Below are 24,003 nucleotides of genomic sequence, written 5' to 3'. Positions count from 1 at the left end.
CACTGTCCACTGATATGATGCCTTCGGGATACCAATATAGGCAAGATGTCTATCGGCTCTTTGTGACGGGCCTCGAAAAGTGATAGCTCTCCAGTTGCATTGAGGCATTCCGCCGCTGAGGCATGCTGTTCTCATCTTTACAGAGAGCACATCTCGTGTGTCATGACGAGACAAAGTAGGTATACCTTTCCTTTGTTGGCTCCGCCAACTCATGGTCAAATACGGAAATTATGCTCATAACGTCCATATTAATATGCCGTTAGCCCAGTTCGGTCAGTCTCATGGTTGCTTATGAGACTTCCTATGATGTAGTATCAGAATATAGGCGCATACACTGTCCAGTAATTTCCTTTCCCCCATGATGAGGGATCTTTGGTGTTGCTGGAACTCTCACGGTTACAGTCGCTTGCCAAGCAGTTTACCAAAGTCGTCCAACAAACTGCTCCTCCTAGCACAGGAATCGAGTCTCAAAAAATATGCAGCAATTTCTAGGTAATCGAACCAATCAGGCCGCACATTTACCCCTCGTTGTTAGTACTAGTCTCGGACCGAGCGAGTGGAACTTGCTAGTTGAACTTCTCTCAAAAACTGCGAGAGAGAACTAAATATATGGGTAATTTGTGGTTCTTGAATGGCCCCAAAATGGCTGCCTGTTTGCAGTTTCTGCATTCGACACTCGTTTCTTCCTAGTAATGTGGCTCTAGTGCTTGGGATTGACCAACAAGATTCGGATCTATCAATAGAAAGCCACACTTTGGCATGTGAAGGTTCATTCATGTGCATCCTTCAGTGAGGGCCAACAGGAGGATATCATGAATTGTGAGATATTACCAATACAATACCCCTTGGCGAGAAAGCCCCTGGATAATCGGGAACTTTCAACCCTATGATCATCATGACGAGCTCGATTCTCTCATAACTATGTACTTGGCGTGAAGGAAGCCAGCGAATCTTGATGTGACATTCCACCTCTTGACTTATCACCCCAGTTATGCCATGGTTGGCATCAGTGTTATCGAAACACCCACGGCAACTCCATTGCAACCCTGCCAATCCTAAGGAGTCATGTATGTATATACTCACGTCTTCAGCCTCATTCATAACTGGCTTGACTGTCCACTTCTTCTCGCTTCCTCATCTCGATACTGATTTATACTCCACACCCCATTCTCGCAGACCCTGGTTCCCGAGGCGCTGCAGCAGAGCCTAATTGGAGATGACCGTTTGATGTACGGATAGTTAGATGCGTGATGTGCGTTGCATATGGACCCGGATATCAGGGATAATTCCATCCAGAGCCTCCCTCCGTGGGTTGCAGTTCCCGCAACCCGTTCTTTGGACTTGCAGCGTGGCCCTGCACTGATTGATACCTGTGAGGGTGAGGGTGAGGGTGAGGGGAAGATAGAGACCACCGGGTTGCAATATCAACATATATTTCACCTGAGCTATAGATGATATGCGACGGGCCGCCTCAGAGGATCAACGAGTTGGACTGAATTGGGTATGAGACTGTGAGTACGATGCCTATGATTTCCGAATGGCTTCTCTTGCATTTGTTTGATGAAGAAATCCCGGACCCGCACCGAGCGAGGGCTTGCTTGAACGACAAGTTTGAGGAGTCCTAATCACTTCATTTGCATGGGCTATTTCTCGCCACCGTTTTGGCACAGTTGGCAGGCATTTGGCTAGAACTCGCCAAATATGTCTCATCACGCTCGGGTTGCTTTGCGTCTCGGCGGCTTGTTTGTGGGTTTCGAGACTCTCCGCCGAGTGTACCCTGTCGTCTATTCAGCAAACATTTATGAAAAACTGCCACCTTTTCATCCAGAGTTGATAAGCTTCTAGCTTGGTGCTATCTCAATTCCTCGAATTGATGCCGCTGAGATCGTATGGCACCGTGCCTCATGGTGTTGTGTTTTGGTAGGATCTTGCTGATAACGCAGCGCAACCATGGCTTGCATTTGCAGACAGACATGATTTATGGCTGAAGGAAGGATGTGCGTATGGTAGATCGGTCAGGGGAATTTGCGTGGGATGGCAGCACCACTACCTGCGCGTAGGGTTACGGAATACCACACCGAGGTCGCCTAGACCTAGATTTCGAGGTAACCCTGTAAAAGATTTGGGGTCGGGATGATGGCGGGAAGACCAGGGGCTCGAAGATGTTACATATGGAAGCACATCACTGAAAGAGGAAGAGCAAAAATGGTTCCTTTGAAGGAAGAGGCTTGATAAAGAAAAAAGATGCTTAACAAGGTTGTTGCGAAATTGAAATTTGATATCACGACATGACTAACACTAACTAACACAGCCATTGACATTGGCATTGGCATTGGCATTGACAATGTGCCACGGCATATGTGTCTTTCAAAAACGTGCAGAAGAACCCCGACCCGAATAATTCGTCTTGTCATTCGCTGTCAATTCGAATGTCTCAGAGAGCGATTGTCTTGCCTCTGCCACCTCTGATGGCCTCGGCAGCCTCTGATTAGGTTCTTCCAAGTTACACAACAGTACAGGGCGCGCGTCAGCTCCAATGCATGCGCGACGCACTACACTGCAGACTGCAGTCCAACGGTCATGCCGTGAAACCAAAGAGTGCGAGGATGCAGACCAGAGCAGCTTGAAGGGGTGTGTCTGCGTTGTTCAACATCAAGTCAGGTGTCCTGACGTATAATGGTAATGGGTGTCTAAGATAAGAAGATGCCGTCGCTGATGAGATGGGCAAGCGACCGTGAGTGTGAGTGTGAGCGTGAGTGGGAGCAGGGATGCCAGGGGTTCATGCTCATATGAGTCGAGTGTGAGGGGGGTGCCACGTCTTGACCTTGTCAGCCACGCATGGCGACTTTTGAGCTTGTTTTGCTCACGAAACAAGCAAATGGAGGAGGAGGAGGAGGAGGAGGAGGAGGAGGAGTAATAGTAGTTTTCATAACTTGGATGTACCGTCGATCTGCCAGGATATCCCCAAACTGCGCTGACCGGCTGCAAGCAAATCTATTCTGGCTCTGTCATGTTCTGCTTTGCAACGGTTCAAAGGATCCCCGCAGGACTGTTATCACAGCTTCTCTCTTCTGCACCGACTTATCATCTAGTCTATCATGGGAGCGTCATCGTGCCTGAACGGATCACCGTAAAACTCACCCAGCCACTAATTGGCTTGGCTGCGGGTATTGAACTTGGAGACGACAAGATATCAGCGATAAGTACTGTAAGCGCCTCATTATCGACGGTCATATCCCGACAAATGCGACCCTATTCTTGACTGCGCTGTTACAGTAGAGTTGCATCCGTCGCAAGTCTAGGCGCCTTGGTCTGCTCCTTTTGAGTTTCCGGCCTCGTACTGCATTTGTTATGGAGGTCAATCGATATCCTATCGCGGCGCGGATACGTTACAGTAGAGTAGAGTAGAGGAGAGAGTATGTAGTGACCAACACACAACACACAGCACAGCACAGCACAGCACAATGAAGACCCCTCCGGCCGTTCGCCCGGCCGACAAAGTCCCACCCGGTGCCCGCAATCTACCGGCGCCATCAATATCGACATCGACCAATTCCGTCTAAGGCCTCTCGGCAAAGGCAACCTCACGTGGTAGACGGAATGAAGCGCAAAACATTCTCTTTGCTGGAGCAACATCTCGCACATCGTAGATGAGCACCTCACCTTGGTTCTCGGGATCGCCCGGTCTGAGTAAGACGCCAATCTCTTTACGTATCCGCTCGCAGATGTCCATGAGGGGTGTCTCGTCATCAGCCTTGACCGAGAAGCAGTGCACGTGCACCATGGGCAGCTTGGTCTCGGTGTGAGGCTCAAACAGCTCCTCGTGGCCGTGGTACAGACCGCGGTAATTGTGCGTGAACTCAATTGCGGATGCCGGGAGGTTCATGACAAAATGTGAGATCGTTGGTGGCACGGGCACTCGGACAGGCTCCGGGGGCGGAGCCGTAGAGTTTCTTGGTTGCCTTGGAGGCTTGATGACGGCACAGTCGCCGCGCTTTGATGCCTCAAGGACAAGGTCTGCGGATGTGCGGATGAAGTCGTGGCCATCGTAGTTGAAGGGCTTGACGAACTCCGAGACCTGCATCTGAATGTTAATGTCGAACCATAATGAGACGACAGCGGCAGTGAGCTCACCTTATTCCTGCGGATCGCTTCCTCGAGGTAGCGGTAGCTCTCTGGGTTCTTGTCGTTGGCCCAGACAAAGACGCCCTTCTTGCCAGCTGGCACCGCAAAGGGTCCAATACCAGCCATGACATCTGCAACAACCTCTCCAGGCCCGAAAAGTCCTGCAATCCGTTTGTGTTCTGTGTCGAGCTTGCTGTTCCAGTATACCTTGGAGTAGTCGAACTTGAAAACGCAGCCGGCCTCGCTCACCTCCACGTTCATATCATCAGGACCGCCAAGGACTTCGTAGGCAAAGGTCCTGAACTCGTTCTCTGAACCGACATTATCGATCTTGTTGATGACGGTTTTGATGTGAGGGTTCTTGTCTAGAAGCACTTGGGCGATGATGTTCTTGTAAGGTAGGTACTGATCACGGATGTTGAGATGGGCTGCGCATATATGTGTTAACAAGGATGCTGGTCGTTTGATGAAAGGGGAGCATACCGACGTGTCCCACGGTGTTGAAACCGCTTGGGATTTCCTCGTGAAGTTCCTCTGGAAGAATGGATTTCATAACATCAACTCGTACTTGTCAGTGTCCGCTTGTCTTGTGACTAAGGCATGTGTTCAGACGTACGATAAGACCAAGAGTCATATCCAATTTCAATATCGTACGGCACCACCTTGATGTCACCGGCCTTCGAGGCTTCTTTGAGGATGGGACTCCATGTGTCTGGGGCTATTGTCTTCATGATCAGCGTACTTGACATCCATTTCGTCAGACATTCTACAACTTACACGTAGGCTTAATCTGAGGCGCCAACACGATACATTTTTTGCCCTGAGAAGCAAGCGACGGGTCTGGATCAGGCAAGACGGGATTAAATCTCTCCATGAATAAAACCTCCTTTGTCTTCTCAAGCTCCTTTCTATACTTGGACAGCAGCCTATTCTCCTTGATAGAAGCCGCCGCAGCGTTGAGAGTTTTTGCAAAGAGGGACCTATCGAGTGTCTTTGCCGCACGAGCGGCTGGTGCCCGGAAGAGGTTCATTTCTCGCAACTGTGAATTTTTCTAAGAATTTTGATACTCATTAGTTTTCTTCTATCTTGTATCTAGTGACAGGGGTTGAGAACTAACATCCATAATGACCTCAGGTGTTGTTGGATTTTTGGCGGAAATGCATTGACTGACCGACTGACATGAGTCAAACAAGGGTCTTGACTATCCGTACCTATTATTTCCCTGGTCCCTCAGTTAGGTAGTTAGACCTTGGAAATGAGGCTGATTGAGCGCTTTAGGGCACGAATTTAAATGGCCATGCACAGCCACCTGTGTGCGCCACAGTTTCACTTACACGCAAGGCTGGGAGTTGGGAGTGATGTCACGACTTCAAGATACCTTGCATATTCACGGTTGTCAATCGTTGGTTGGGTAAAGAAACTCGGATTCGCATAATTTATCAACTTTCAGATCTGAGGCTGCAGTAATCTTTAAAACCAATCCTATTGCAACATCTACCGTCATGTCTAGGAAGCGTACTCTTGATGCCTTCTTCAGCCCGACTGTAAAGAAACCCAAAACAGAAACCGGAGCAACCACTTCCAGTGACGTGATTTCAGAAGACGTGAGAGATCATTCCACATAAAAGCACACAAGAGCTCCTCAAAGTGAATCTAACGGCCATAGACCACATATTCTGAGCATCAGTTCTACCCTCACCCCATCAAGAACCTACCAGCATCTTTAAGCAAGGAGCTGTCTACTCTGCCAGATCAACCCGGAAGAGAGATCCATGATCACCCTGATCTTGACCTCCTGTACTTTGAGCCCTTCATCTCAGGTCCCGTATCTCGAAGACTCTTTGAGTTTCTTCGTTCAGAACTCCCGTTCTACAGAGTCGAGTATAAGATCAAGCGAGGTGGTATAGAAACCCAGATACGAACTCCAAGGTAAGCTGTATTGCTCTTGTAAGAAACCATGCTAATAAAGGCTATCAGATGGACAACTGTATTTGGTCTTGATGAGACTTCAAAGTTCGATGACAAAGGTCTCCCAGTAGACGCCAACACAGGCTTGAAAGCCTTGGATAAACGATATGCCAGATATCCTCCTAGGCCTATACCAAAATGCCTTGATGAACTTCGTCAGAGAACAGAGCTGGCTACAGGCTGTAAATACAACTTCTGCCTCGTCAACTATTACGCCTCTGGCACCGACAGCATCAGCTTTCACAGCGATGATGAGCAATTCTTGGGTCGTGAGCCAGCCATTGCTTCTTTCTCATTAGGGGCACGTCGTGATTTTCTTATGAAGCACAAACCGCTACCTCCGAATGCTCCTAGTCCCCCTTCCGTGAACGCGAAACCGCTCAAACTTCCATTGGGAAGTGGTGACATGGTGCTGATGAGAGGGAGAACGCAGTCTAACTGGCTGCACTCTATACCAAAGCGGACAGGGAAGAATCAAGAAGATGGCGGAAGGATTAACATAACTTTTCGGAGAGCGATGGTCAAAGGAGGAACAGATAATTACTACAACTACAATGTAGGAACAGGGCCAGTGTACAGATGGAACAGGGAGGCCCGAGAAATGCGGCTATGGAAACCATGAGTCCAGATATGATTATTTCTAAGGTTTATGAAGTATGAACAACAAAGGGAAATTTATACAACAGGTAACTTATTTACCATGGCGCATCTGCGCTCTCCCGTAATGCTGCAGAGCCTTGAGGAAGACCTGGTACCCAACTCTCTCATTGTCTTGCAAACAGAAAATCTCAGTCAATCTGATCTGCCAGGGAGGATAGCCTGACAGTTCGAGGTAGGGACCAAACGTAAGCAAAAGATCAGGCTCATTCATGATGCCCTCAGAAAGCTCAGCATCAATCAGTTCCATGGAGATATCGTGAGGAGAAAGCTTGCCCCTCTGCGACATTTCGGCCAAGGTACGTGTGAGATCGACCATGGAGTCACGGCCGTCTTGCTCGGAGATGAGGTGCAGACGCAGATGCTCCTTGGGCTTCTCACCAAAGGGCGCTGGGAGGTCCTCCTTATGGGGTGATGTAACACTAAGACCAGGATGCTCGGGGCCAAAGTAGAATGCGAATTTTTGGTTGACAGCATCGTAGACTCGGGGCATGTGCTTCTTGAGGATCCCTGCTACATGTTAGAGGATGTACAAAAGTATCACATGCGCCACTACGAACCTGTCTTCTCGTACACAGAAAGCATCGGAATCTCGGCGCAGGCGCACCATGTCGCAATCTCGGCTACCTCGTCAAGGAGCCGCTCGACATCAGCCTTTGTGCGGTGATTCTCCTCAAGCTTCAGAATAACACTGAGATGCTTTGGCTTTTTCGTCAAACCGACCAGGTCCTTCTTGATGTATTGCGGTGTACCATGATGATATTTGACGACGGATGAGATTTGGTAGCCCACCACGTTCCAGGTCTGGCGTATCTTTATGTAAAGAGAGAAGATCCCATGCATAATGGCAAAGATGAGGACGTGGATTTGGTTCAGGATGAAGCGACGAAGTCCTAACCGCGATCGTCGCTGTGGTCGAGAGTTTGGGCCTAGAGTGGGCGGAGGATCGTTGGGCTTAGGGAGATAAGACTGCGATGAGTTAGCATGGCGCACTACAATCATGCGCAATTTGCGACCATACATTGAGCATCCTCTGCCTTTCTTTCTCTGATAACAGTGTATGGTCTTTGGTTTCGTCGGCCCTGTAGGCCTGACGATCGCGAGTCGTCATGATAGGCATGGCTATTGATGTGCAGCCTCGAGGCTGTCTAACAGGCGATTGGAGCTGCGAAAGCGTGCCCGAGGGATTGAGATGTTGGCGACAGGATTTCGACTTTGTAAACAGTCAAACAGGGATGCGATCGCGCAAACAACCGAGGATGTGCAGGCTTACAAGCTTGGACAGGTGAATGTGGGCAGACGTGTATTTAAGTCAAGACAAGGCCATGGCAAGAAAAGTCGTGGCGGTGCGATATGGGTTACGTCGCTTTTCTCCACCGCAGCTCTTGGCCTTGCAGGTCACGTACGTGCCTGTGGCTCAGCTCCTCCTCCACTGGAAATCGGCAGCTGATAGCGGGGCTGGGCGCTGTAAGCTGAGCCTCTGGAGCTGCGACAGCGGGCGGACATAGGTACAATCTAGGTAGGTAGGTACTAACTTAAGCTCGAGGTCCAGTGCTTCACTCGGGCTAGGTACGACAAGGTATCCTAACCTATTGATCGCCCTGCAACGCAATGCCATGAACCCTTAACGACCGACAACGAAACGAGATCGACGACGCGAGCAAACAGTCCACACTACTACCACGTTCCTCCTCTTCCAAGTATCGACTGTCGATGATCCCTCTCCACATGTAGGGCCTCTACGCTCATCAGAAACAACAACATGGAGCGCACCGCTTCTGGCCCCAAGACTCTCTTCCCGAGAGGGCCAAGCTTCACTCTGGACGACTTCTCCAACAAGGACTTTATTGTGCGTGACTTTGTCGATAGCCTAGCAGAGACCGCCGTGCCCTCGAATCGCCGGTCAGGGAGTGCGCAAACACCTTTCGATCCAAAACCCCTTATTCGGACATTTGAAAGTATGACCGGCGTACACTTTTTGCTTATATATTCAGATCCAATCGTGCTGACCCGAGCTGTTAGATGCCCTTGATCAACTCGGCTCGCTTGGAGCTGAACTCCAGGAGAAGGAGTCGGAGCTTATGTCCCATGTGCGCCGTGCAGAGGTAGCCCACGATTCAACACTCGAGACCCTAGGCCAGAAGCTCGACGAGTCCATGAGGGCGTTCGAACAGTTAGATCTGTCCCTCAATCAAGAACATTCTTTTAAAAATGGAGTCGGCATCAAAACACACGCTGGCGGCAACATTGCGCTCCAAATCGGCGAGAAGCTCGAGGACCTGGACAAGAAACGACGGCGTGCGAACGATGCCATATTTCTGATTCAGTGCTGGACGGAGGTCAGTGAGACGGGAAAGCTATCACTCCTACAAGACGTCCAAAGACAGGCTGGTTCTGAGCACAAAGTACGGTGCGCAATGATTGTTCGACAACTCATGCGCATCAGCCAGCGACTTGATCCGGCATCGTGGGGGCAGACGAACGGCCAGCGGAACGGGGGACAAACGAATGGTGTGGTTGGAAATATCAGATTACACAACACCAGGGAAGTCTTGGAAAAGTTCTGCGAGACGCTCGAGCAGGACCTGCTTCAACAGTTCGAAAACAGCAACAAAAAGGGCAACTATAGTGACATGATGGAATGTGCAAAGGTTCTTTACGACTTCAATGGAGGTGCCAGTGTCATCGCGACCTTTGTCAACCAGCATGCCTTCTTCTTGGACCGCGATCAACTCCTGGCCGATGAGGTTCAGGTGGATAGCGACACATGGGAACAGCTGGCAGATCCTGACTCGGAGCCGCCAACGGTGGAACCAAGCCTGCAGAACCTCTTGGACGAGATCAAGATCGTCATGCAAGACGAGTCCAACCAGATCAAACTCATCTTTCCGTACTACGAAACAGTACTTATCAAGTTCATTCAACGAATATTTCAGCAGTCAATCCAACAGAGGCTCGAAATGGTATTGGATGAAACTCTCAAAATCTCTTCTTTGGCTTTCCTGAGAGCCTTGCACTCCTCAAGAACTTATCTAGGATCATTGGTCGAAGATCTCAAGTCCCATGGCTTGACAGAACACCCCGAGCCCTGCTCCGCCCAAATAGCACACACACTTGACCAGCAGATGGAAGAGCTTTTTGTGCCATATATGATAGGCAACTCGTACATCGAGCGGGAGAGGAAGAGCCTGGAAGAAATGTACAGCTCCCTGCTCTTCAAGTATAGTATATACCATTCCAGGCGGAAAAAGGCGCCCACTGGTTTCATGGCTTCACTGGCCCAGCAAGGCACACAACTGATTGCCTCCGCAAAGGATGCCTATATCGAGCGTCTCGACTCTTCAGAACTCACAAGCACACAGAAGAAAATGATGCTGCGTGTTGCTGGCGTTCAGGATAAGGACAAGGATAACAAGAACGAAATCGAGGTCTCGGAGGAGGACGGCGCTTTGAGCGTTGCTAATGCCAAGCGCATGCTCAAGTGGTTGGCTGAGAGCGTCCAGCGCACTCTTGAGCTCGGAACCCAGACCGATACTCCCAAAGATGTGAATACTCTCCTGAACCTGCTCTTGACGAGCCTGGGCCAGGTATACATCGAGACTACTCTCGATGCTGCCCTTGACCAAGTCTCTGTGCAGGAGAACACAAAGACTGAGCCTGATCTATCTTACTTGCCAACGATACAGCCAGCTGTCACTATCACAAGTCTCATGGATCGGTTCATCACAGTCGTGCTCATCCGGCTTGCGGAATCAAACACAACAGTCAGGCGTAGCATGGAGGCGCAGAAGAGGGTGGCCATTAGTAACATTGAGAAGAAGACAAACAATGTCATCAAGGGCACTATTGACGTTGTGTCAAATTGGGTGACCAAGTCCTTAGCTGGTCAGCGCAAGCAGGACTTCCGACCAAAAGAGGTCGAGCTCGACTCATTGCAGACGCAGACGTGTCTGAGCATCTGTACTTTCTTAGCCCGCGTCCAGCGTCTCGCTCGTCAAGCTATCGACGGCCAAAACTCAGAAAAGTTCTTTACCGAACTTGCTCTGGTGATTCTGAAGCTGCTCTTTGAGCACTTCAAAAAGTTCCAGGTCAACGCCACAGGAGGTCTGATGGTCACGCAAGATATCGCAAAGTACGTTTCCACAATGCGTGAGTGGCCATTGACCAAGGAGGTTGGCTCCGCTGTCGAGATGCTTACTGAGATTGGTTCTCTCTTTATCGTCGGCCCCGAAGCACTCCGCGAAAAGACACGAACACTGGCGGCATCGGGCATAAGGGGGAAGTTGTCCAGGGCAGACTTTAGAGCGTTTGTGCAGAGGCGTGATGACTCGGGGACAGTGGGTATTCAGAGCGTTTTGAGTGGTCTTTGAGCGTTGGTGCAAGAGGCGGATCATGGGAAACTCTGTAGAATGTGTTGCAGAGAGGTGTTTTTTGTAGCCATGAATGCATTGAATGAGATACCATGATCTATATTCATAGTCCAAGGGCTATTGTCGATATGGTACGGAGAAGTGGTTCATAGGTCTCGTCTCATGCCACCATCTCTCCCCGTCCTCTGTTCAATCTTCTCATCGAGGAAGTCCATGATCTCACAAGTGTTGGTCAACTTCATGAGTTCCGCGCGCTCCTTCTTATCTAGAAGCGATGCCTTGTCAGACCCCATGCCTGGCGCTGTCATTTCCATAATGTGATGTTGTACCAGCTTGAATGGCACAGGGGCCTTCGCAACCTTGCACATGAAGGTTTCAACAGCTTCCCATGGGCAAGCCGAGTAGCCAGCGAAGATGGCTGGGTTAGCAAGGAGACCCCGGGCGGACATGAATCCAGAGAGGTGGGTGTTACTAGGGCGTGGCGTGTTCACAGCAGAGTTGGTGTCGTCGAGAACAAGTTTGTCTAGTGAGGGGAGGGGAGAGTCGTTATTGTTGGTGATGGTGGGTTGAAAAGGGAGAGTGTTGAGGTCAAATACATCCCCTGAAAGAAGTATTGGGAGTATTTTCGAGTACTTGGCTGTCAAGATCTCGAGGGCTTCGGTCCTGATTGGTGTGGTTGATGGGGTTGATCTTGTCCGAGGGTGAATGGTGATCCAGTCAATCTGGCGGTTTTGTGGGTGACCTATCACGGTGTCTATGAAGTCCATGGTTTGCCTGAATGTGTCAGTGAACCTATCTTTCCTGAAAGAGAGGCCGTACCTGAGATCGTTGTGAATCCTGATTTTCACACTCACACTTCGGCCTTTGGGACTGTCAATGTCCTTTTCAAGGCCAACACCCCATCCATCACTCTCCAGACGCTGTCGAGTTTCAACCACCATATCTCTTACCAACTCACGATGGTTCATCAATGCAGCACCTAGCGTCTCGGCACAAGCCCATGACTGTGGGCATCCGCAGTTGAGATCGACGCCTTGGGTATAAGGGGCAACGAGAGCTGATGCACGAGCAAGTTCCAGGGGGACATTTGCGCCGAACTGCACGATAGTTGGTGGTTGCTTTGGTGTGGTAGAGATGGTCAAATCTATTCCAGTATATCAGCATAGAGTTTATTATACGCGCATACCGTGACCAACCGCTGTCTCGGGCAAAACTGCTTCGATTGAACTCCTTGGCAAGGATCATAGGAGACCAACATAGGTCAACTCCATATTTGTGAACTGTTTGTCGAAATGCCAACTAACAAATATGAGCAGTTTTTTCTCTCAAGTATCACATTCTCCGAAATGTACCTTTCCATATCGAACCATGGGCGCAAGAGCATATAAGAAACGATCCTGTTTCCTAGCCACATCAAAGATTTTGAGTGGACTATTTCATAAAGTTAGGCATACCCTGGACATAACGGAACGATGGTATGGACTTACTGGTCAGACTCACAATTCTCACCGATCGACATTTTGAGAAAGAATACAAGAAGCCAAGAGTAAATCCTTATTAGTCGTGATGTGCTTCTCGGTCTGTAGTGAGATGTATCGTAGTTGAATTACTTTGGAAGAGAGGTTTTTTGTGCAAGTCGAGGCACGTGACTGACTTTTACTACCAAAATGAAGAACGCCTCAAGAAAGAAACATCACAATTACAAAATAACGACAAGCTATGTTGAGTGTTATAATTACTATTTGTATACGTCTATACCATCTAAAATGCCGTGGCAATAACATAGTGACCGTCCCCAGAATCTTCTGACTCTACCGCAAATATGCTGTCTGCATCACCTTCAACCTCCTGAGCCTCCCGTTCGTTCAGCAGCTTCTCTCTCTCCAGTATCACAGCCTCAACCCACTTCTTCTCAGCTGCCATACGCCTCATAATTTCCGCCTCTTTCTCCTTACAAGAGTCGTCTAGCCGGTGTTTGGCGCTATACATGAGCTCCTCTCGATATGTTCTGTTATCTTCGAGTTTGGCCTCCAAGACCCTGAGCTGGTCGGCCTTCCACTTCTGCCATGCGTGGTGTTTCTGATCCATACGCTTTCTGAGAGCGAGCATTGAATTCTCAACTCCTTGGTCTCCGTTATCCTTATCTTCCCAATATGCTTTGAGCCGCTCGTGGTAAGCTTCTTCAAGCTCATTCTCCTTCGCTGCTCGAACTCGGAAGTCCGCATTCAGTGAGTTTTCCTTTTCAGTCATCTTCGCCATTGCGAGTGCTCTTAACTCAGATAGCTCCGCCTCGTGTTTCATTTTCAACTCTTGCTTTGCAGCTCTGACGTCAAGAATCATATTCTCAGCTTCCTCTTCTTGGTCAACATCGAGCAATACTTGTTGCAGGTCATGCAACTCATCAAGCACGGTTCTCAGTTCTTGATACTTGACTTCAATATCCCTCCGACGGATACTCTCCTGCCGTACTCTTTCCTCGAGCTCACACTGACGGCGTTCCTCCTCTAATCTTTCCTGCTCCAATCGTAGAAGCTCGGCCTTGAGAGCTTCTTCACGCTCAAACTCCTCAATTTGCAGAAGAATATGCCGTAGTTCCTCGGCTTCCTCGGCTTCCTCTAGTTCTTGAGCGCGCCTTTCTGCGCGTCTAGAAACAACACCCTCTTTCAGTGCCTGGAGGTCCTCCATCGTACAAGTGCAAGTTCGCCAACGTCGGGAGCAAACATAACAGAACTGGGTGCCACACCTACAAGTCATGTGTTGGCAAGCCTCCCTATGCTCAACTAAGGCGTTGCAGTTGAAACATCTCTTCCAACCCTCGTCCTCGGCCAGTTGGTTTGTGAGACTCATATCGACATCTTGAGGGCAATCCTCTCCAGCATGAGCAGGCCCACGACATAACGTGCATGTTACATGAGAGCGATCGCATATTCCTTGACGCTTTCCGGGATAGATCCGCTTGGGCTTGATCCAGAGGTTACAGTTTGGATTGCTGCAGTAGACACGGTCGCTGACGGGGAGCTCCCACTCTTTAGATCGGTCTTCAAATGTCTTTTTCAGGTCCGAAGGGATGAAACGCGTGACGGTCTTGACGGGTATCTCGTTTAGGCAGCACTTGGGTGGCCACTGTTGTTCATTCTGGCATGCAGCAGTAACCAGGCGAACAAAACAGTCGCGACAATAGTTATGACAAGGCACTTTGATGACGTCCTTGGGATGAAAGTCGTCCAGACAGGACACACATTCCCTGAGATTAGGTTGTTAGTAGGGGAACCTCATATACGGTGCCAGAACTCACACTTCCTCGACGCAGTTTAGTTTAGCCAACCGCCCGAGACCTTCAGTAGCATTCTCAGCTTCTGCAACCTGTTCTTGCAAAGCTCCGAGAGCGGCACCCGTGGCGCTACTCTCACCTCGCTCATCACTGCGCTGGAAGAAACGGCGAAGGGCAAAAAGGCGTCTCTTATTTGCTCTTGCATCGGCTTTGGTGATAACGCTAGGACCAAAAGTTGTCATGAGAATTTCCTTTTTAATCTTCGGGGGAGGTACGGCGTGATTCGCTTTTACCTCGACTGAAGGTTCTGCAGGTATAATGATGGGCAGATAAGGCTCCTTGCTTTTACCTTTCTCATTTTCCTCTTGCTTTCTTTGCTCCTCATTTTCTTTCTTTTGGCGATCTTCTTCAATGATTCTTGCGTTAACATTCTCAACTGAAGACTGAAGTACGTCGAGAAGGACTTGAGACGTGATATTTGGTGCCTTTCTCAATGCCTTTGGTGGATTGTATTTGTGCCAGTCGAGGTCAAGAATATCAAGATCGGGTAATTTCTTGACTGCCCAAGAAATTCGCTGCTCTTGCTTCTCCCTAGACGTTTCAGAGCCGTTGAGAACTTCAAAGGGGCTCTCATAGAAATCGAGGTAATCTTCAGGTCCGAAGGCACCAGGCATGAGGGGCTGTTCACGACTCAACCCTGCCATGCCTGCTATTGTTGTCAACATGAAAGCACCCTCTCGCCCGAATAAAAATATAAAAAGGCGCCAACCGGAGAGGTCAAGAATAGAGTATGCCTCTAGTAAGAAACCAAGCAATGATGTGTTTGACTGGTCGAACGGGTCGATAGCGTTGATCATGCGACAAAAAGTTATATACTTGAGTCGATTAGGTAGTAGAGAGGTGTCACAGATCTGCAGGTCAACTTACCCGATCCTGGTGGCCCCGTGTAAGCTAATCAACCGTCCATATGCTGGTTGAGCTCTGTTCAGGAAGCATGGGAGCGTCTGTAGGCAAGGGGGTTCCAGTGCCTAATAGTTCTCTTCAGGGCCATGATATGACCAATATGTCACATCACTAGCTCAACCAGGCACTCTTTAGGCCCAGAGTCAGCCCTGGGGGCAGTCTTAGAGAGAGGCTAAGAGGCTATCGTAGCATGCCATAGAGGGCCTTAGGGATGGAGCAAGATCCTGATGAAAGGATGGCATGTGGCCAATCAGACGCCCCATCTGGTGGCACGCTCGCATTTGCCTGGCCATGTCTGGGTTTCTGCCGCAGAAGCGGGCGGAGTGGCACACGCTGTTTAGAGGACCATTAGGAATGAGGCTGAGTTTCAGCTCATATTCCTAGCGTGTCTTAGACGGTGCGCGTGGTCTGAAAGTGGGAGAACTGTAGCCTGAAACGGGTGAGGCAATACTAATATTAGCGGTTTGGTGTAGCTGTAAGTGGTTGGATGTTCAGTGCAAGGCAGATCGGGCGTTGACAGTGGGTACAGTGTATGTAGGTAATGGGACCCCTGGTTGTTGGTGGCTATTCCGCCTGTAATTCCGCATCTCAGTCAGGCACATCATGATTTGGCTACGTTGGAGGTATAAAGGAAGTCATTGGTGTTGATGATCTTATCTCGATAACTGGCACCTGTAGAACTATCTTCTATCACTGGGTGTCATAGGGATGGACATCGATCTATTTGTCCTTAGTCTCACAAGACAATCAACCAGAACCCCAGAGTTGCCTTAGTGGGTAGACAGCCGTACCTCAGTACCTACCTATAGTCTCCACAATGATACTTCAATATTTCCCCAGCCAAAGATATCTCGACTTTAACGTCCCCCACCTAAAGACCGGCCACCCCTATAGACTGGCCACCTTAGCTAAAACACTAAAAACCTAATATTATAATTAATTAATAAATTATTATAATACTATATTTTTTATATTAAATAAAACTTTAATTAGTAAATATTTATATAGAAATTAATATAAAAATTTTTAAATTTTAATTTCTTAATTTTATTTACTATTCTTTCTAGTTATAAAGTTTTCTATATCTATTTATAAGCTTTTTTTATTATTAGAATCTTTATAAACTCTATATTTAGGTTATAAATAACTTTTTTATACTATTTTAATTAATTTTTTTTATTTTCTTACTATAAAATATTTATTTCTTTATTTTATTACTTAATATTAAAGTTATAATAGTCTAATTAACTGCTAATCTTTTTAAAAAGTAGCCTAATAGTTAGATCTTATATTATAGAAGTTAGGATTTAGCCTAAAGCTTACTAAAGCTATATAAATAAATAGAAAGTCTTTAAGAGACTTAAATCCTACTCTTTTACTGGTAAATTTACTGTAATAGTAGGAGAAGGTATCTCTATAACTATTAGGTTTATTAAAACCTTTATTAGGTTTATAGATTACAGTTTAGTAGCTTTAAAGCCAGTAATTATATTAGACTTTATAATAGCTTCTTTTTAAGCCTTATTATAAATATATAGAAATATAATTTTATTAATATAATTATTATTAAAGATAAAAGTAAGATTTAAAAGAAGATAATAATATACCTTCTTTAGAGGACTAAAAACTATAATATTTAATAACTAAAAGATATAAAAAATATAAATAGAAAGAAATAATAGATATATATTATTATTATAATATTTCTAGAGGAAATTTTCTATAATATAACTTCTATAGCTATTAAAAATAAGAAATTAGGGTTTATTTTTCTTTTTAGGCTATATTAATAAAATAAAGACTTTTTTTAATTAAATTAATACTAATTTATTACTTATCTAGCCTTTATTACTATATATAAATTTTTAGTCTTTTAGGAAGTTTAAATTTTTAGGGAAATATTATTATTAGACTGTTTTCCCCTTAAAAATAACTATAGGTCTTAAAACCTTTTTAGTTATTAAGATATACTTAAGAATTATAATTTAGGCATAAAAACCAGGCTAATAAATAAGTATTAACTTTTTTAATTAATAATTAAAAAATAGATTATTTATTTTTATTTCTTTTATTATTTTAACTTTATTAATATTATATCTATTTCCTTACTTAACTAGGTATATTACTGGCATTATAAGAAGTATAAAGAATACCTTTATTAGTTTAAAAGAAGCTCTATAATATTAATTAAAATTAATTTTCTTACCTTTTAATATTCTAATATTAAGATTTTATCTTAAAAAGCCTTATAACTAGTTCTTTCTAATACCTTTTAGGAAGCTATTATAGATAGCAATCTTACTGGCAAACTCTTTAACTTACTAATATAATATAAGGCATCTTAAATTAGCTTAAATAATAATTTAGTCTTAAAGACTCTTTTCCTAAATATTAAAAAGCTTTTAGTAAGGTTTTTAGGCTTCTTTTAATATTATACTTCTTTTAATCTAACCTTAAAGCATAAAACGGTTAATACTATAAGCTTTAGCTGCTTTATTTACTAATATATTATCTATAACTATCTAAAGTGCAGTATTTATATCTTTTTTAGTAAAAGAAGGTATTTTAAATTAATTAGTATTAGTTTAAAATTAATTAGAATTAAATTAATAGAGTTATAACTATTTAAAGTATATATAAATTAGGTGGCTAGGTTAAGAATAAGGTAGCCAGTCTGTAGGGGTGGCCGGTCTTTAGGTGGGGGACGTTAGTGATTACATTAACACTCGAATTATTCGATCGTGATTAACCTCGGCCAAAACCAATCAATAAATATGGCACGCCTCTCAGGACTCCAAAAAGAGGTCCTAGCACTCTATAGAAACTGTCTAAGAGAGAGTCGAAAGAAGCCACAAGTATGAACGGATTATTCATTCGGGAGCTCTGTGACTGACATCGGACTCAGGCAACTCGCTCACATTTTGAGAGCTTTGCCAGGTGAGCTACTCCCAAACTTCCAATATGGGCTTTTATTTATCAATACTCTAATATCTCGCCAATAGACATGAGTTCTCTAGGAACTTGGCTATCGATAAGCGCGACTTTGCCGCCATTGAATTCCTCTTAAGGAAAGGACGACGCCAACTTGAGGTCTACGGCTCACCAGGCATCAAAGATATAAAATAGACGGCATCCAGCGGCTCCTGCCTCTCACTCCAAAGTTCAGTTGGATGTATTCGACTGGAACAATGTGGCAAGAGATGTAAAATTATCATCTTGTATAGTACCTTCCAATACTTGGCCGAGCAAGTTCTCGGAATCATCACAAACCCAACATTACCTCGGCCAAGTTTCCCTCATCCATCACCAGCACAAACTCATTGTATTATCACTCTCATACCGAAATAACCAAGCCCTCCTTTGTCTCATACAACCAGCTCTTTTAGACTCTTATAGCTCGTGTATTGCAGAATAGTCATGTCAGAATCTAACACTGGCCCTCACAACCCAAACTTGCCCATCACACGGAAACCTCATTCTGTCAGCGACAGCTCGAGGGCTCGTGGGCGTACCATTTTTAGACCACGACGATCTGTGCGCGTAAGGTACCAGAGCACAAACCAGCAACATCATGGCCCTCGATCGAGTTCATCACCACCCGATGCAACTTACATAACAAGCCCAATAAAACAGTCTAGTCACGTTCAAGGAGCGAACGATAGCGCCGTGGAAATGCACTATAATTGTGAAACAGACTGGATGGATGATTTCGAGCCTGGTTCCGCCGTCTCTGGACCAGGAAAGCAACACAAAAGTTTCCTTGCTCGTGACAGACGGTCAAGACGTGATATACCTTCGAGATCCGAATATCTCTCCAAAGACGCCTCGCTACCTTCAAAGGACGCTCGTAGAGATGTCAGTCCCTTGCAAATGTCCGAGGTCGGTATCTCAGAGCCCCCGAGAAAAGTGTGTCATTCGACTCTCAAAGGCCAATTATCCGAGATGGAGGCAGACGCGTGCCCTGCACCGTTGCAAAGTCATGCTGCAGATGTCTTCAGCAATAACTCTGCCGCCCAAGGTCACCAGAATGTAAATGACGAACTCGTGGAGGCCATCTCGAGAAATATAGCCCAACAACTACAAATGCTATCACTCAAGAATACAACCGTTCGTGGACGAAGCGACACTCAACAGCCACTTTCCTGGACCTCGGATAGCCTCGAAAACGAGTCGAGACCCCCAAGTCATAGGGAAGCCCTGAATCGATTCACTCAAGAGCTGCAGAGATATGCTGAGCAGTCAGGTGCAAAAGGTAAGCTGCCGATACCTACTCCGACCCCACCGCGTTCTAGCACAAGCCTTCATACGATAGCAGCTCTCCTGCCCTTTCGTTCCGAGTTTAAAGCTGCCGGTCTTGCGATTACTTCAAAAGATCAAAAGAAACGTCCCTCCCACCGGTCTCCTGTTGGTAAAAATAGAGCGACGATGAACCAAGCACCCCCGTCTCATGCCGAACAACAGCATATCCTCCAGATGGATGGCAATGCAGGGTGCACCAGTTCAAGTACAGAAATCCCTTTCCCAGTGTCAAAAGACATGAACGAGTTCAGATATGCAATGGTGGACCAGCCAAAGCCCCATAAGTATCGAAGAAAGAAGGTAAAGGCTGAGGAGAAAGTGCCCCAGACTTGCTGCACTTCTTGTCAACTGGGAGATCTGTGTCAATGTAGTAATGATTAGAATTGTCTGCAGCTTACACAGAAACCAAAACCTTTATATTCAGAATCCCTCAGCGAGAAGGTTTTAACAGGACCTACGGCCAAGCTTCCCAGACCACGAATGCATACATATCCCGAATGGCCCAATGTCACATCTTTGGAGAGACGGTCGAACCAGCGGAAGAACCTCGACAAACGGAAGACAAAATCGACTTCCCCAGCTGTACGAAGCACCCTGAAGACGAGGCAATCAAATCGAGCTTTTTTCACTGGGCGAGGGACACCTATGATCTGCTCGAGCGTGTCGTTGGAATCGGTAGTCCAGGATAAAGCTGGCACATCCTCAAATAAACACCACCCTCGTGTAAAGAAAGACGTTTATGCACACAGAAATTGTAGCCAAGGTAACGAAGAGGAGAGTCCATGCATCAGACCAGTGCAGACCTCGAGAGATATCAAGCAAGCGATATCAGTGCAACCTCGCCCCAGAAGCTGCCATAGCTTAAGTGCTGATGTTCTTGTCCCGCAGCAATTTCATGCCACAAAGAAGTCCAGCAAACCTTTGCCAGAACTCCCTCACCCAGATTCGACATCAACAACTACAGAACAAAGCTGCAGATTGTCTGTCGAAGATGTCTCACCATCTACACCGAAGAAGGACTTACTTGATAAAGGTAAAGCACGGGTATCATTGAACAGGGGAACCAAGTATGGAAGCTCTTCCATATCACCAAATCATATTACTGTCTGTTCACGAGGCTTTTCTGGTCGAAAGATTGGACGACCAAACGTACCAAAGCGAACATCATCCATTCGAAGTCTTCGAGCAGCCAATCAAGATTATGACCAAGATGGAGTCCTAGATCGCGATGTGCTAAGGGGCCTCCATATTGCGTCTTCGGCAGCTTGCAATGAGCAGATTGATTCGTTCATCCATGAGAAGACTGGTCTACACATTCGACAATTTCTGGCGGATCTCATGCCGCTTGAGAGTCTGGGCAACGAACCAGTGCGGGAATCGAAGGGAAAAAGGTCGAGGAGAAGGCGTTCAGACATCAGGGAGGCGAAGCGACGAGTGAGGAAATCTCGACAAATGAGAGAACGCGCCATGGTCTGATGCTTGGTGAATGGGGTGTAGCAATTCATTCTCCCAGTTTCAGCAATTCCTGTGTCTCTGAATGCAACAGATACATTGTTACGCTTAGCTTAGATAAGACGGCAAACCCTCACCAAGGTTTGCAGGATTGCGGTGTTCTCATTCAGTCATATGTTAAGCAATACCGAGTTGTGCTATGAGTAGATAGTCCTAAGGCATCGATTTCAAACATGGTGTGTGTTTGAGTGGCTACAGGGGTTGACGTATGATGCTTCCCCGCTCAATCTCAATTCTTGGCCTCTTTTGAGTTTATGATAAGCACATCAACTCGAGTTGGTGTCGCCATTATAGTCAATTTGATACTTCATTAGAACCTCGCCTTTAATCAAAGACTATGGATTTTTTGCGGTTGTCTCAACATGACATTCAGGCTACGCGAGCCAACTTCACCTTGTATGTGAACCATGATGACGAACACTTCCTAAGATGTTGGAAGCATCAAACATGCAAAGGTTGTCTTGCAGCTTCACAGTGTGGCTGGTGTCCTTTTGTAGGCCTTCATTTACAAACCATATCGCTTCAAGCTGTACATACTCATCGAATTTGCAGACATGGTCATGTGTGCCGAATACTAGCAACATGCCGCTGCTCGCACCAGCCTACAACGAGAACATCTGTCCACACTGGGCTGAACGTTGGGAGTTACGGACAAGGCCGCTCGGGTGCCAGGTTTCGTCAATCACGAGTCTCACTGCCATTGTCACCATTGTATCGACGCTGGTCTTTGTTTTGCTCATGGTCAGTCTTGTGATGGCTATCCAATGGTTCTGGCAGTATCACAAGAAGCATCCTGGTTGGTGGCGGCTACGGAATCAACGCTGGGCAAGAATGTGGTTACGAGCTGGAGAACTTGAGGCCCTACTACCAGGAAGCTGGCCGGATAATGGAGGTCCTTAGTATAAAAAGTGGAGGGACCAACGACTACGAGGTTTAGAAGAGTCACGTTACAGACACCGAGCGATTTTTGTAACTGACACTCGATATCCTTCACCCGGAGCTGACGGGAGGGATGATAGCCACTTCGTCTGCTTCCTGGATCACTGTGTCTGAAGCACCCTCCTCACTAGGCGAGTCTACATAATCAAGGTTGACAGTGACTAGACAGGAATCGAGGATCTTGGTTTTCATGCCAGGATACTTGGACTCGAGCTCGGCGAAGAGCTTATTGAGCGTCATCGTGGCCGGCAAAGCTTCATAGTCCCTACCAGTGAAAGAGCTAGCACTGGCAAAGTAAAGAACGTTGAAATGTCCGGCCGGAGGCTTGGGGACCGAAGGCATTGTGGAAGCGAGGTGCCTATAAAATTCTTTTTGCAATGTTAGCATTGGCAAGAAACAGAGTTCAAAAACAAGTGGTGAAGGAGGGTTTGGATCAGAGATCTTGGTGATAAAAAGGTACATCAATGTATGTTTCAGGTAATACATGCTAAAAAACATCATTCCAACTAGAGTTGTATAAGGATAAATGTGCTAACTTACCAATAAAGTCGGGAGAGACTTGAGTTGTGAAAAGAAAATTGTTGGAGGTGGAAGAAGGAAACTTTTGAAGATTTCCTCTGGCCGCCCCGCCTAATCTGAGGTCAGAGAAGTTGCACGTGACTGGATTTCACGATGTGAAGCGAGGTTAGTTATGGAGACGCAGAATGTCAGAGAGAAAAAAGAGGTATTCATGTCTCCAGTTGCCAGGTCAACACTAAACCCCGAGGTCGTTGAGTTCGCATCATAGCACTTGTTGACTGGAGAACTCCCGATGTGATCTTTTCTTGCCTGAACTGAGCTGAGCTTCTCAAGGATCGGAGCTGTTGAAACAGAGGGAGAATACCACGGAGAAAACAAGAAATGGATTTCACTTTTCTTCGGATTCCAATACTGCAAAGGAACAACTGTTCTGGGATTTTTTCGTTATGCCAGACCAGATCCGTCCGTGTGACTCCTCTAACAAATGAAACTGGAGTGTCATGTGCAGCTCCAGGTCAATGTCCCAGTCCCAATACAAGGCGCGCACGCCATAGCATTAGCATGCATAGACCATACGTCGTTGACCGTCTTTCGAGAACCCCATGCTGCCCCCGAATGCATATTTATCGTAGTCGTCGGGCCTCACGCTCGGATTCGAGCAGGCAGAGGATGTCGTCCTCACGGACTGTGGTGGTTGTACGTTAGCATTTGTAATCCTGTATTCCTACTCCGAACCCTCGTTTGTGCGCTGGAGGGGGCGGCTTCGAGAATCAAATCGTACCTGGGCCCTTCACGTTTCGGATGATCGATCGGGTCTGGTCGTCCATGAACTCGACGCGGACCTGGGTGACACCACCACGAGAACCTATCCATCTAGTCAGAAAATCCGTTTTTCACTCCATCGTTTCGATCCTTCTGATATCTTGTTTCATCGATATCAAGTTTCGGGGAAAGACGCACCGGTTCGGCCGAGAACTCGGGTGACCTTGACGAGCTTGACGGGCTGCTTGGAGGCGTCCATTGTTGCGACCTGAAGAACTGGTGAGCTGGATGAGAATGGAAAGCGCGATGGGTCGAGAAAAAGCCGTACTTTTGGGAGTTTGAGTGGATTGGGCGGTGGTCGCGAACGTGAGCTGGAGGAAGATGGAACTTTTTTTCGTTTACCAAATCAATTAATTTGGTGTGTCAAACTGCAAAAAAGCCCTTAGCCCCACGAGCGGATTAAGAGTTGGGCCGATTGTGTTCAGCCATGTGGCGCAGCTTGTGGCGCCATGAGCGAGATGGCCGCCACATGTATCAAAGCTAAGATATGGATCATGAGATTTGTTTGAAGTGAAAAAGATTACATGTTTTTGGTTATTTGGATATCAACAACTCAGT

The 24,003-nt window shown here is 46.7% G+C and overlaps 9 protein-coding genes; 4 read left to right on the top strand and 5 right to left on the bottom strand.

Moving 5' to 3' along the window:
* Positions 1-3,559: 3,559 nt before the first annotated feature.
* On the bottom strand, positions 3,560-5,155 carry FFUJ_01450 (probable protein MET-10; the record flags this gene model as incomplete). XM_023578573.1 has 5 exons in its annotated part: positions 3,560-4,078; positions 4,135-4,553; positions 4,609-4,686; positions 4,742-4,843; positions 4,903-5,155. The coding sequence occupies 5 exons, from the start codon at positions 5,153-5,155 to the stop codon at positions 3,560-3,562; spliced, it is 1,371 nt and encodes a 456-aa protein (XP_023424120.1).
* A 472-nt stretch (positions 5,156-5,627) lies between these two features.
* On the top strand, positions 5,628-6,715 carry FFUJ_01451 (related to DNA repair family protein; the record flags this gene model as incomplete). XM_023578562.1 has 3 exons in its annotated part: positions 5,628-5,729; positions 5,792-6,054; positions 6,103-6,715. 3 exons carry the CDS (start codon positions 5,628-5,630, stop codon positions 6,713-6,715), a joined length of 978 nt encoding a protein of 325 aa, XP_023424119.1.
* Positions 6,716-6,784: 69 nt separating this feature from the next.
* Positions 6,785-7,870, bottom strand: FFUJ_01452 (related to NUS1 Putative nuclear undecaprenyl pyrophosphate synthase; the record flags this gene model as incomplete). XM_023578550.1 has 3 exons in its annotated part: positions 6,785-7,260; positions 7,311-7,719; positions 7,772-7,870. 3 exons carry the CDS (start codon positions 7,868-7,870, stop codon positions 6,785-6,787), a joined length of 984 nt encoding a protein of 327 aa, XP_023424118.1.
* A 642-nt stretch (positions 7,871-8,512) lies between these two features.
* Positions 8,513-11,120, top strand: FFUJ_01453 (related to exocyst complex 100 kDa component; the record flags this gene model as incomplete). XM_023578539.1 has 2 exons in its annotated part: positions 8,513-8,708; positions 8,773-11,120. 2 exons carry the CDS (start codon positions 8,513-8,515, stop codon positions 11,118-11,120), a joined length of 2,544 nt encoding a protein of 847 aa, XP_023424117.1.
* A 146-nt stretch (positions 11,121-11,266) lies between these two features.
* FFUJ_01454 (related to A.brasilense nifR3 protein) lies at positions 11,267-12,639 on the bottom strand (the record flags this gene model as incomplete). XM_023578528.1 has 5 exons in its annotated part: positions 11,267-11,894; positions 11,940-12,264; positions 12,317-12,419; positions 12,473-12,551; positions 12,608-12,639. 5 exons carry the CDS (start codon positions 12,637-12,639, stop codon positions 11,267-11,269), a joined length of 1,167 nt encoding a protein of 388 aa, XP_023424116.1.
* A 242-nt stretch (positions 12,640-12,881) lies between these two features.
* On the bottom strand, positions 12,882-15,065 carry FFUJ_01455 (uncharacterized protein; the record flags this gene model as incomplete). XM_023578517.1 has 2 exons in its annotated part: positions 12,882-14,364; positions 14,416-15,065. The coding sequence occupies 2 exons, from the start codon at positions 15,063-15,065 to the stop codon at positions 12,882-12,884; spliced, it is 2,133 nt and encodes a 710-aa protein (XP_023424115.1).
* Positions 15,066-18,128: 3,063 nt separating this feature from the next.
* FFUJ_01456 (probable Found in Mitochondrial Proteome) lies at positions 18,129-18,480 on the top strand (the record flags this gene model as incomplete). XM_023578506.1 has 3 exons in its annotated part: positions 18,129-18,209; positions 18,260-18,291; positions 18,357-18,480. The coding sequence occupies 3 exons, from the start codon at positions 18,129-18,131 to the stop codon at positions 18,478-18,480; spliced, it is 237 nt and encodes a 78-aa protein (XP_023424114.1).
* Positions 18,481-18,771: 291 nt separating this feature from the next.
* Positions 18,772-21,129, top strand: FFUJ_01457 (uncharacterized protein; the record flags this gene model as incomplete). XM_023578495.1 has 2 exons in its annotated part: positions 18,772-19,953; positions 20,047-21,129. 2 exons carry the CDS (start codon positions 18,772-18,774, stop codon positions 21,127-21,129), a joined length of 2,265 nt encoding a protein of 754 aa, XP_023424113.1.
* A 1,026-nt stretch (positions 21,130-22,155) lies between these two features.
* FFUJ_01458 (related to ribosomal protein S28B) lies at positions 22,156-23,644 on the bottom strand (the record flags this gene model as incomplete). XM_023578484.1 has 4 exons in its annotated part: positions 22,156-22,472; positions 23,270-23,308; positions 23,405-23,488; positions 23,584-23,644. 4 exons carry the CDS (start codon positions 23,642-23,644, stop codon positions 22,156-22,158), a joined length of 501 nt encoding a protein of 166 aa, XP_023424112.1.
* Positions 23,645-24,003: the final 359 nt, after the last annotated feature.

The sequence above is a fragment of the Fusarium fujikuroi genome, chromosome FFUJ_chr01 (genome assembly GCF_900079805.1).
Source record: "Fusarium fujikuroi IMI 58289 draft genome, chromosome FFUJ_chr01".
Lineage (NCBI taxonomy): Eukaryota > Fungi > Ascomycota > Sordariomycetes > Hypocreales > Nectriaceae > Fusarium > Fusarium fujikuroi.
This window is presented reverse-complemented; position numbering and strand designations above follow the sequence as displayed.